The following is a 13112-nucleotide window of genomic DNA, read 5'->3' as shown; positions in this document are numbered from 1 at the left end:
ATAAGCAAAAATAGAATCTGAAGTATTAAATAGGCAATATTTTTAAAAAATTATATGCTGTTTTCCCCCAGGGCAGGAGGAGGGAAGAGAGTTATATGGGAAGGCCACAAAGCATATTGCTTCATTCACCTGCTGGAAAGTGCACAGACAGTAAATGATGATGCATTTATAACGGTATGACAGGACAGAATAGGATAGGTAGAAAACTTTTATCCCCACTTTTAGAGGGGATTGTAGATAAGAACAGAGGAGAAATCATGCTTTTTAATGATTTAGTGCTTATTTTTGTTTTAGCTTGACTTTCTTGAGGAGTTGATGTGTTTTGTAGCTTGCATTTTTCTTCTTTTTTCTCCCTCTGGGGATCTGTCCTGTTGTGGTTTTTGTTTGTTTGTTTTTTTTTTTCTTTTTTCAAGGGTTCACACAATTCTACCTTTCTTTTGCCATTTTATTAAATAAAATAATATCAAAGTCACTGTGCAGATAGGGAAAGCATACCTCCCACATTGACTGAAAATACAGAACAAAATACAGAAACTGGGAAGAGGTATCAAATAAATACCTCCTGTAGAAAGGGGGATATATTCCTCACCTTAGTAATACTATTGGAAACTGTGTGTATGAACTGCTCTGGCAGTGAGATGTAAATATACCCCAGCTGGGCGTATAAAGACTTGATGTAGGGGACTGAAGTTTCAGTGCAGACACCCCCCCACTCCCCCCACCCCCCCATATGCTAGTTACACCCTATTCCTTTACACTGACCCCATCTGCCAGGTCCAGAACAGCCCTGAATTCTGTTTGCAGGTTTGATCTTGCATCTGTTGAATTTCATTGCAAAGCTTCCATGGGTTTTAGTGATGCCTCTGAGATGGTAAGTGTCAAGGCACACCTAACCCCTTCACACATTTCTGAAAAATCTCTGGCAACAGTAGATAGGTAAGGGAGAAAAATTCCTCCCCACAGACCTCAGATCCTCACTGCCGAGGAGCTGTGTTGCACTGCAGGCTCTGAAAGGTGCTCTGTGCTTTCGAAACCGAGGGTAAGGGAGCATCTGCTCCTTGGAACTACCTTTTCTAGCGTATTACAGGGCTATGTTTGCATAGCCAAAATGATCTTTCAATTGCAATGGCACTGTGCAGTCTAAAGCTATTTTTAATTTTAAAATGTTAGCAGTAGCAGTAAAAATATAGTGATGTAGACTTCCTCTGAACTCCAGCAAGGCAAACTGTATCTGCGAATGGAGCAGGGCCACTAGCTCATACTTAAGGCCATGGTTTTTGTATGTTTTTAACCTCTAAGTAATTAATCTATCTCAGACCAGTATATTAATCTGTTACTGGATTCTTCAGAAAGTACCCTAGAATAACAGCATCTGTCTCATCTAAGATGAGCAGTGTCTCAAAGGAAGAAGGCTTTTCTTGTGATTAAAAGCTATTGCCAGTTCACCTTTATAAACCTATCTCTGTTGAATGAGTATTCATGACTCCTCCAAGTCCATGCTTGAACAGTATTGAGATAAATGAGATGAAAACTTAGCTTTCTAGATCTTATGCATTTTCTTTTTTCTGTCATTTAGCACTAATATTCTTTTGTAACCATTTTTCTTGCCTTATATTTCCTGTATTTTCTGCATAAAGTCCAAAGTGTAGCAGAATTATTTAGAATGCATTCTGCTAGCTCAGTGTTTCATTGACACATCTGCTATCACTGCTGTGATCTTTACTGAGTAGCCTGAGCAAGTGTTTTGGTATAGGGTGGTGTTCTGCAATGGAAAAAATATTGTGGAGTTGGTGGTCTTACAGCAATTTTAGCAAAAAATTGTTAGCTCTTTATTCACCATTCAGATCTCAGAAAGGAAAGGTTTTCTGCTTGTTTCTCTCCTTATCTTTTTCTCTGTTTTAAAATCTTCTTTCTTCTGCTACCTGTTTAAAAGAAAAATAATTCTAAAGTAAATTTTCTAGTATGAGCATTTCTTATTTCATCCCTGCATCAAAAGCAATCCAAAGGACAAGGGGTGATTAAAGGAGCATCCTTGGCCCAGCACGCATTATCCAGGGAGAAGCAATACAATCTCAAAGCCATGCAGAGAAGGAGGGGAAGGAGGTGATGATGCTCACATTTATCCTCTTTGATAAAAGATTTCCACACACAATGGGTTTCCTCTCTGAAATGGTAACCTTAGTGTGTCCTTTACTGGTGGAAGGAAGAACAGGGATGAAACTTTGTGTTGTGGAGCCAACTGCACTTAGGAGTTAAAAAAGAGTATTTTTACATGCTTGTTGGGCTGCATTCCTGGAAGGATGTTCCTTAGAGTGCTAGGGCGGACAGTTAAGGATGTGCTCATTTGTTTTCCCTCCTTCTACTTTAAGGATGGACTCACCCCGCTGCACTGTGCTGCAAGAAGTGGACATGACCAAGTTGTGGAGCTGCTCCTGGAACGAGGTGCCCCACTGCTTGCACGGACCAAGGTGTGTGTCTTATCTGACTATACTAACAGCTCTATGTAACTTTCCATGGAATTTTCAACGTCACTGAAAGGACAAGGAAAACGACAAGAACAGTTCTGTTCTCCCAAAGGAAATGTACTAATGGGCAGAATGAGCCAAAATAAGGTTTTCTTACATAATTAGGAACTATCCTTATCAAATATATGAAACACTATAGACTTCTTTGCCCTCCCTTCTATAATATCAGACTAAACACATGTTATACAGTGCTGCTGCAAGCACTTCGTTTGTGATGCTTCCTAAGGCCATAGGACACAGAGATGGGCAAGCTGGGTCAGTCTCTCCTGAGAGATGTTTCCTGGTATGTACTTTCTGATCATTCACACAAGCTAACTAGGACCTGTGAGCTGCAGCTTCTCCTAATTGTTTTTGTGGACTATTTCAGACTTGGAAAATTATTTAAGTGTGTTCTTACTTATTTCTGAAAAGCACACATCTAAGATAACGCATTTCTTACAAATGCTGCCCCTTTGGTCATTGTTATTGGTAGTAGAATAGCAAACCCCACTGAGCAGCACTTCACAACAGTAAATTTCAGAGTGCCTGACAAAGGTAGGTGGTATTAGCTGGAAAACAGTGGAACAGAGTATTGCAATGATATGCTTGAGGTCCCCTGCAGGATCAGGAGGGACAAACAATTTAAATACCAGTTTCATACTGGGCCCCACTCCCTCAAACATGGCTCAAAACAAGGGCAATTAGTGTATTCTGACCCATAGTTACCCTTATTGTTTCTCTCTATAGTCTTCAGGAGGTTTTATCACTGGGTTGCAAGCTTATCAACTACATCAAATAAGGATGTGCTCAAGCTATGCATCCTTGAAAACACCGAGTAGTCCAAGTCACCTGTTTATGCAGGAGGGATCCACAGGGAGATGGGAATAGTAGGGAAAAGATTCTTTATAGTTTCACTGATTCCTTTGGTGGAAGAACATTTGGAGAAAGAACTTCATGTGTCAACACCCTTGCTTCACTAAGGCAGAGAGGCTCAGAATAGATCCTGCCACATATATTGTGCACACTTCAGGCAGGATTCCCAGATGTTGCCATTCAAAGGCAGATGTTGCCCATCAGGACAAAATACCAGCATTGCTGTGGCAGCATCTGGATGTCCCCACTGTGTCAAGGATTGAGCAAAGCAGAACTGTGCAGTGAATAATTCCCTCCTTCCAGGTGACAGTCAGTTTCTCATTCAAGTCTGTAAGTTATAGTCTGTCTTTAAACAACGCTCTTAAAGTACATTATTGTGTGTAAAATGGAATTAGATTTAAAAACAACTTCCACTTTTAGCTTCTAAGTGAAATAGATAGTTCCAAACTGGAGACAGACAAATATGTAAATATTAAAACGATTTTTTTCTGAAAATAACTTGTTATACATATTAATAGCAACAGTTCTCTTTCCTCTTAATTGTCTACCTTCCATGGACTTGAATATTTACAAAAAGATATATTAAAGCCAGACAGGGCTATAAAACCTCTGCTTCCACTGCCCTGCAAGTGTTATGGTTTGAACAAAAGGTCCAACCATGATGGTAGTTGAAAGTATCATTTCCCAGAAGCTCAGGGGTCAGGTTTGCCAATATAATTTTTTTTTTTTCATTGAGCACTTAAAAAAAATAGGTTTCTTAATAAATATGATGAATGGTAAGTAGGTGCTAATTAACATACAACCTATGTCTTACTGTTATGAGTATCCCTGGAACTGTCTTTTAAGGTCAAGATATGTTTTATTATATCATGAAGCAAGACCATTAGATTCTTTTGTTTTGATTAAATTCTGATTTTAGGTAGTTATGTAATGGTCCTCTAAATTTGCCTGTATTTGCTGGAAGGGGAGGGGTGGCTATAGCTTTTTCCAGCTTTTTTTTTCCAGCTCAGATGTGGCTCTGTTTCAGTGTAGGGGTACCCTGCAAACTCATGATGGCATCCTTCTAATATGTGTCACGATCTGAGTGAGAGTTACTAGAAGTTACTGTGCCATTTTCTTTTGCCGCAGAATGGACTCTCTCCACTTCACATGGCGGCCCAGGGTGACCATGTGGAATGCGTCAAACATCTACTGCAGCACAAAGCTCCTGTGGACGATGTCACGCTGGATTACCTGACCGCCCTCCATGTGGCCGCACACTGCGGCCACTATCGTGTCACCAAACTCCTTCTGGACAAGAGAGCAAATCCCAATGCTCGTGCCCTGGTAAACCTGTCCCACCTGTGTCATGTAACCAACCTATCCAGGGCAGATGAATAGCTCTTACCAGTAAAGCTAAATGAAAACTGCCAACAGACTCCCAACGACCTTAAATAGTTGCAGTAACAACAGGGTTTGTCACGCCTGCTGGTTACCAGTGTTGTCTCGTGTGCTTAGGCCTAGTGATGGACCATGTCCTGTGACAAGTGGCTGTTGTATAAGGTCTGGAAGCTCTACGGGGTTCCTAAAATCAAAGCCATTTCTAGTTGATGCTAATGTATGCATTGCTATTTTACTGAATTAAAGGTTTGGTTTTCCATACTGTATGATACGATACACAATTTCAAAACTTTCAACTGAATCAGTAAGTTAATTGGCACAGAGAAAATATATTGAAAAGCTAGTATTTCTGCATTTATCAAATCATAACATTCCCCTCTATTAGGTGCCACTTCCCTTCCTTTTCAAAAAACAGTTTTTCTGATGCTTACAGGAAAACACTCACTGACCAGACCATTATCCCCTAACTGAGAGAAAAACATCATTTTTGGCTTCGGGAACATATAAAGCTTTCAAGAACGTTTATCCAAACCCAGACAACATTCCAATATTCTCTAATAGGAAGTGTCCCCCTGAACTGTTAGCTGGGTGGAAGTTAAGACACTGATATATTACAGTCAGTGGGGGAAAGAAAGAGACTGTGTACACTTGAGACACTTCTGCATGGCAAGAAGTCTGCCGTTGCCTGCTGTATTCAGTGCCTCCACAGAACTTCCACTGCTGGCCACTCTGACGTCTGCCCCAGCTTCTTGCCTTCAGTATGAGCCTGTGTTTTCCTGTGAAGGCTTCCCCTATCTGTACTTCCCTTACTTCCTTTTTATTTCCTTTATATCCTTATTTACTTCCCTTTTTATTGAAACAGTTTTTTTCGGCCCTCTCATTTTTCTTGGCTTCTCTATACCCACATATCCCATAACGCCTCTTGGCTTCCTCTTACACTTTTCTTGTTTTGTCTTTCTCAGCATCAAGTTCATTTGGTTGATCTTTTTCGATGCTGTTTTCATCCTTTCTTGTTTTTCTTTTCAGTCTTCTGTTTATCTTTAGCTGTACTTTCCTCAGCTACCCACACATACACATTGTATGCTAGCCCTCACATATTTTTTTTCTTCCTTTCCATGACCAGAAATATACTTTCTGTTCCTCTCCCTGCCTCCCTCCCTGAGAAACATCTGAAATGAAATGAGAACACCCTCAGGCCGCTGCCTTTCTACTCTCTTCCCTCCAGACTCTTTTTTTTTCCCTCACTCTTGTTTCATCTCCCATCAGGGACTTGTCGCCTCTGGGTTGTTTATAGTGTTTAATATACTAAATGATGCTCATAGTTTCTGTTAGTGATACATTTTTTCTGCCTTCTCCTCTCCCCCATCAAACTGTTCCTCACTGAAATAGAAGTAGGAAAATTAAATCAACTCAAGCAGTAAAATTAAGTGAAAATATGGAAACTTCTGAAACAGTAAAACTCCCTGTGAAATATATTGAGATATATTGTGTGGGAGGTAAAATATCTAATGGGTTTGATTCTTTCTTTAGAAATTGGAGAAGGCTAATAGTAGTAGTAATTTTCAGCAGAGTCCTGTGATGGAATAAATGTTACAAATAATCCACTTTCAGATAGATAAAAAAATAATTGTTAATGTTTGCAAAATTATTTGGGGATACAAGCACTATACGAGTTCTTAGCTTTTTCAGTTTGTATATGCTTTAAAGCACCTTCAAATGAGCTAGTAATTAACATTTCCCCTAACAGAAGCTTTCTGTAGAATAATCTGTCACATGCCTCTTCCCATGAGCTAAGATTTCACTGATAAATTCTGTCTACTGCTGGTTGTTTAGTAATACTGATCCTTTTCATTAGAACACAGGAATTCTTCAACATTATCTAAAAGCGTTACCTGTGCTTTTCACATATGGTGAAATAATGTGTTTGCTTAGCTTTAGGCACACACCTAACCTGCGTTAACTATAATAGTACATAAAAAAAGCTTGAAGTCAAAGCATGTATTACAGTGTAGAGTATGAAGACATGCTTTGATCTGGGCTTCGATCTTACTGAATAAGCATTTCCAAAGAAATGAATATGTGCATATAATAAGCACAACACGAAAACTACTGTCTCACAAAACAAAATGCTAGGTTGCAATCTTGATTTTTAGATGTTCCCTTCCCGACCTGTCATTCATTCCTGTCCCTGCCCCATTTTGTTTTAATCCAGATCAAGGCTGACACCTTGCTTACAATGCCTTACGACTCAGCAGGGCAGGAATAAAGGAAAGGGAGCCACAAATACTTCACGTGTGAACACTTTGTATCATGAAACCATGGCTAAAGTAGTGATTATTTATTTAAGATACCTCACAGAATGCACATGTGCACATAGACATGAATATAAGATACTGTAGATTGATGCGTAAATGTAAAAATAAATACACATAGATGCTTAGACTACAAGATATTCTAATAAGACAAAGTAAGGTGGAACCTCTGTTCTTTTCCTAGAGAGGTACAGAATATGCTTTATACATTTCAAAAGACACTTAACTGATTTCAAAGTGATCACTCTAAATTCTTACATTTTCCTTGTGTTAGCTAATCTTGGAAACCACTTTAAGTCATTTGTACATATAGACGTGTGTAACCTTTGGAACTGCATACATACATGTGCACACACATACACTTGAAAGTCGGAGCGGGCATGCCTGTGTTTGGGTTTTGGAGGTGGAAGTTCAGTTTCTCTCCATTGCCTGAGAAGAAAGCAGCACTGCTGCTTTGTTCTGCCTCAGACTACTGGAAGATGTCTGTAATTCATAACCTGTTGTGTTTAAGGAACAGTTGCTTCTGGTACTCTAACACTTCTGCTCCCAGTGTGTCAGCATGCAGCTGTGTGGAAACTGTAGCTGCATGTTTTTAACTAACATGACTGTCTTTTGCACAGAATGGTTTTACTCCACTGCACATTGCCTGCAAGAAAAATCGCATCAAAGTCATGGAACTCCTGGTGAAATATGGGGCTTCAATCCAGGCTATAACAGAGGTAGAAAAATGTTTCGTGTCCTGAAGAAACATTCCTTCTCTCTCTCCCTTTTTACTTCCTTTTTTCTCTCTCCTATCATGCCTCACTTTCACTTATGTTTTATTTAAACGAAGAAGCCCCTTCCCTATGCCCATGCAGAGGAGTAAAACTGCTCTTGCTTTGTTTCGCAGTCGGGCCTCACACCAATACACGTGGCTGCATTTATGGGCCACTTGAACATAGTCCTCCTTCTGCTGCAGAACGGAGCCTCTCCCGATGTCACTAACATTGTGAGTATGGCTTTGACTAGAATCATCTGTGCAATACCTCCTCCGAAAAGGGTCTGGCCTACCATGTAGCTCAACCAAAGGTCACATTTTAACAATACTTTACGACTTTATTGCATTTTAGGACAAATTATTCTAGCACCTTTCGCAAAGGGGGGAAAATGGTGATTGTATATGCATCATAAGCCATCTGTGGTTTCATGTATTCTTCAATAGTGCTTGAGTAGGTAAAGTTTCCCTTAGAAACCGACAAAGCTCACCAAATACATCCAGAACTGATTATAAGCCAAGTCCCAGCAAAGACTGTGTTTTGAAGGATGAAATTAAGTCCAAATGGCTCCGATTTCTGCTTGCATAGTTTCACTGGCTGCCATGAAATTGTGTCGTTTGTATCAGCGAAAGGATAGAAAATGCTTAAAACCTAACAGTTAAACAAAAAGTAAGAATGTTAAATTCAAGATGTTCCTCTTACACAGGGAATTCCTGGAGCTGGTGCCTTTCGAAAGAACATGCTTAAATCTAGAAAATGTGACCTTTGGGAGGCAACACAAAATGCAGAACCTGACTTACCATAGAAATCAGTGTTTGTATACCAGTAGCTTAGTTGCCAAGAGGAATAACAATAAAAGGAACATGGTAGTTTTCTGAGCTGTATTTCATAGATATCTTACCATTCATATTTGTCAGGATAAACAAATATTCAACTTAGGAACACCTGCACTTTGAAAGCAGCCTTTTACCAGTAAATAAGGTTATAGGTAGGTGTTCCCAACAACAGAAAAACAACAAAGATGTAGTCATCCAGGAACAGTGGTCTCATCAGTTTTTCTCAGAAAAATCTTACACGAAACCTAGCAAAAATTTTGAGCACACAGAGTTGTTTGCTTGAATCATTAGAACAGACTTTTCTTGACAGTCTCTTACTGCATTCATACTTTTTTATAGAAGCAGTCTTTATATAAAAACTTTATTGATGATATGAAAGCCAATAAGAAATTATTGTGGAAGCAATTAAAAGTATTGTGTTACCAGACATTTCTGTGCAAAGTTTAACACTTTACAATTTATGCTACACAGGTGTCTTGGCTTTTACTTGGTAAGCTGAAGTTCCCTGTTGAATTACTGTTTCCAAAAGCTAAATTGCATTGCTAATCCAAGTACAAAAGGGTCTTTAGAGAAATTTGATCTGTAGTGTGTGTGAAATGTAAACCTTATTCACATTTTAAACAGCTCATTCTTCAGGTAATAAAGTTTATGTAGATGAAATTCTCTATTACGGTTTGTAGCTAGGACTGGGATTTTGTTTGTTGCCTACTTATTAATCACAGCTGGTAATATAATGTTAATTTTAAAATGACAAGATAAATTGACTCCTGGTGAAGAGGGTTTGCTTTAATTAGAATTTCATAATAGTAGACTGGCTCAGGCTGCTTCTTTTCCTACATCTAAACAAAGGACAAGAAGACATGATACCTGATTCTGATGCAGGGTGTTCATTTTGGTGATTACACTTCAACTTGATAGTTGTGGGCATAAAAGCCATATAACAGAATATACTTCAGCTCTAGAGTAAGGAGAAGGAACAATGAACACAAAGGAGTGATCGGTCCTGCTGTGTTGTCATAACATAACAGATAAATACAGAGCTCCTGGTTGTGGAACTGTCAGTACCTCATGTGCTAGATACTGATGAACTGTACAGGGACCCTTTTAGTTCACTTCAGGACAGTGCACTCAAAGAATGTTGGTCAGTGCAAAATTAAGCTAGAAATGCCATCGTCAAGGAATACTCGCGTTCAGTGTTCCTTTGCAAACCTGTGCAAAAGTAAATGCTTTGAATGTGTCATTCATACTTTGTTATCCTGATCTGAAATTCCACATCACTCCAGTCAGCTTTCCAAAACTTCATATTCTCCTTCAGATTCTGTGGGCTACAGAAGGCTTGAAACAGGATTCACTCCATAGCCTGCAGACGTAGCCGTGCTGCTGAGCACAGATTTTACACATTTCATATGCTGGCTCAGCTGTGCACAGCCATTGCAAGGCCTTTTAATGCTGCCAGCTCCACACAGTGTGCAGGAAGAGACCATCTGGAAAAATATCCCCTTCCATCTTGAGGCTCATGTGCCTCATGATCCCTTGAGAGAGACAGGCTCAATATATTCTTATCTCCTGTGCAGCACACAAGCTGATGCAGTGTTATGTAGAAAGCTAGGGAACATATGTGACCACAGGCGTCTATATAGTAGAATTTTCTATAAGCTAGGATTTTCATACTGGCCCTCTGTAGTGAGATTAGGTTTGTCCGAGTTTGCAAAGGCATTGCCTACCCAGGCCCAGCGACATGGATGCACACCCCTTCCTGAACCACCTGTTGCTGGGTCTGAAGCCAGAGCCTCAGCTGGCAGGAAGGCGGGTCTCTGCACAAGCAGACGTGGGTGGAATTTACACCATCGGAGCTCTGTCTCTTCATGGAGGTTTAGGACACTGAAACACTTTTGCTTCTCTGCAGCGTGGAGAAACTGCGTTGCACATGGCGGCACGTGCTGGGCAGGTGGAAGTAGTTCGCTGCCTTCTGAGAAATGGGGCCCTGGTTGATGCCCGAGCAAGGGTAGGTGTTCTGCTTACAATTATCTTTGCTTTATCTTACTCAAAAAACATAGCTGAAACAGGGGAGCTAGGGAGGAGCAATTTCATTTCTATTTGATCTGTTGGTACAATGTTAAGCACACCTAAAACGAGTTCTGAAAACAAGAACTTACTTCTGCACAGATCTTCCAAAGGGAATGCGTGCGGCGGGCTGACCCTGTCTGGCAGCTCAGCCCTGCTCAGTTGTTCGCTCACTGCCCCTACAGTGGGATGGGGGAGAGAACTGGAAGGGCAAAAGCAAGAAAATCTCTTGGGCTGAAATAAAGACAGTTTAATAGGTGAAGGTTAAAGAAAAAAAACCCAAACCACAAAACCAACTCCTCCTCCCCACAAGCAATGCAAAAGCAATCGCTCACCACCTCCCACCAGCAGAGCAATGCCCAGCCAGTCTCTGAGCAGTGGCTCCTTTGGAAAAAGTCACCCCCTTGTTTTATTGCCGAGCATGATGTTATATGGTATGGATTATCTCTTGGGTCAACTCGGGCCAGCTGTCCTGGCTGTGTCCCCTCGCAGCCTCTTGCCCACCCCCAGCCTATTCCCTGGGGCGGCAGAGGGAGAAACAGAGCACGTCTCGGTGTTGTGTAAGCACTGTTCAGCAATAGCTAAAACACTGGTGCATTATCAATGCTTTCTTGGTCAGAAATGTAGAACAGTGCACCATACGGGCTGCTGTGATGAAAATTAACTCCATCCCAGCTAGAATGCACCTGACTCACACCAGCAATAGCTATTCTGTTTGAGCAAGGAGGTGCACAGCCATGTCCTAAACCCAAACAGCAGAGGTTCTGATAGCAGTTAGTGCCAGATTTTGAAACCAAGGGGACTGTTTGTAAAGCAAGGTACAGCTGTTGTAAAACAGATTAAGAACACAGAGGAGTAAGTGATGCTCACAGTGAGATGTGTGCTATCTGCTTGATGAAAGAGAAGAACAGTGTTTTCCTTTGTAGTTCTCTCTGTTCTAATAAGACGTTGCCGAAGCTCATTGCAAATTTAACCCGAGCCCTCTGTTACTGCCTTTCTTTGTGCTATTACTTCCTATGATTTTTTGCAAGACAAATGCCTGGAGAGATCTGTTGGGATCAACCAGAGTAGTGTGTTCAGGGTGGTTCTACCTGCACTAATTATCTACTCGATTTGAGTTGTAGGAAGAACAGACTCCACTGCACATTGCTTCTCGCTTGGGTAAAACGGAGATCGTCCAGCTTCTGCTACAGCACATGGCCCACCCTGATGCCGCAACAACTAATGGGTACACTCCACTGCACATCTCTGCCAGAGAGGGACAAGTTGATGTCGCATCAGTTCTCCTGGAGGCAGGTGCCTCGCACTCCATGTCCACCAAAGTAAGACAAAATGCTTTACGCCTGCATTCCAGTAGCACAGGTAGCTTGTGCCAGCGCACGCCTGTTCCACGCAGAATGTCCTTTCACACTAAGAAGCTGAACTAGTTTGGGTTTTCTGTTTTTTTAATCAACAGCGACCCAATAGACTGAAGTAAAGTATCGGAAGTTAGTCAAATTTTGATGTGTTTTGCTGTCATCTGAAGTTGGGAGTTTGGTTCCCACTGGAGCCAAATGCAGATCGTGATAAATACATGGTCCTGACAGTTTTAAATAGTACACCAAGTCCTTGTTTCTCTCTTTCCCATTGTGTTATGGGTAGGGCTTTTTTGGCCAAAATTTTTTAAATTTTGGGAACAGGCCTGCTTAGTCTTCAATATCTTGTTTATTTAAATAGTAAAATAATTCTGATCTGTGCTAGCTGAAGGGAATGTTCCTAAAACATACAAGTCAGCATCTGTCCCGTCGCATCTAACGCTGAACCTATTTTCAGTGGTTCTATAAATGAGGTGTCATATGACACAATAGGCCATTTTGTCTGGGGTTTTAAAAGAAATAGTCTGCAGAATCTTTGTTGCTTTGTTAGCCAAAAATGTTTACCAATAGATTCCTAGCAGAATGATGAACGCATAAGAAAACAGCTGCAACCAGAATTAATTATGTGCCAAGATAGCTTTTCCAAATTTATCATGTGTGATTAAGTGAGGATCATTTAAGTCTCACTCTTGTTTTAGGTCTTAAAAAAGTACCCCTGATTTTCCAGCTGGAGCTTAAAACATATTTTTGAACAATGGGGTGTCTTCCAGGGTTTAGAAGACTAAACCAGCAATTTTCAAATTATGATCCACTGATTACTGGGAATACTTGCTGTTCTGCTTTTATCCAGCTGTTAAATCACACTAGAGTGGCTAAAAATACACTAAATACTTTCCTAATTTCCTATATTGCTTTAGTACTGCAGGAGCATTCTATAATTATGAATAGGAGATGTAGTAGTCCACTAGGTGATCTCTCTACAAACCTGTGATTCATGATACTGGAAATATTTGAGACTCCCTGATGTAAACCC

The 13112-nt window shown here is 40.6% G+C and overlaps 1 protein-coding gene across 39 annotated transcripts in view; it reads left to right on the top strand.

Moving 5' to 3' along the window:
- Nucleotides 1-13112, top strand: part of ANK2 (ankyrin 2) — a 382481-nt gene that overhangs the window by 268983 nt on the left and 100386 nt on the right. For all 39 annotated transcript variants that reach the window (XM_055796029.1, XM_055796032.1, XM_055796031.1 and 36 more), the window contains 6 exons: nucleotides 2370-2468; nucleotides 4506-4703; nucleotides 7690-7788; nucleotides 7959-8057; nucleotides 10567-10665; nucleotides 11849-12046. In XM_055796029.1, the coding sequence (XP_055652004.1) occupies nucleotides 2370-2468; nucleotides 4506-4703; nucleotides 7690-7788; nucleotides 7959-8057; nucleotides 10567-10665; nucleotides 11849-12046 (792 nt within the window). The remainder of the gene's footprint in view (nucleotides 1-2369; nucleotides 2469-4505; nucleotides 4704-7689; nucleotides 7789-7958; nucleotides 8058-10566; nucleotides 10666-11848; nucleotides 12047-13112) is intronic.

This window comes from Falco peregrinus, chromosome 2 (assembly GCF_023634155.1).
Source record: "Falco peregrinus isolate bFalPer1 chromosome 2, bFalPer1.pri, whole genome shotgun sequence".
In the NCBI taxonomy this organism is placed as follows: Eukaryota; Metazoa; Chordata; class Aves; order Falconiformes; family Falconidae; genus Falco; species Falco peregrinus.
This window is presented reverse-complemented; position numbering and strand designations above follow the sequence as displayed.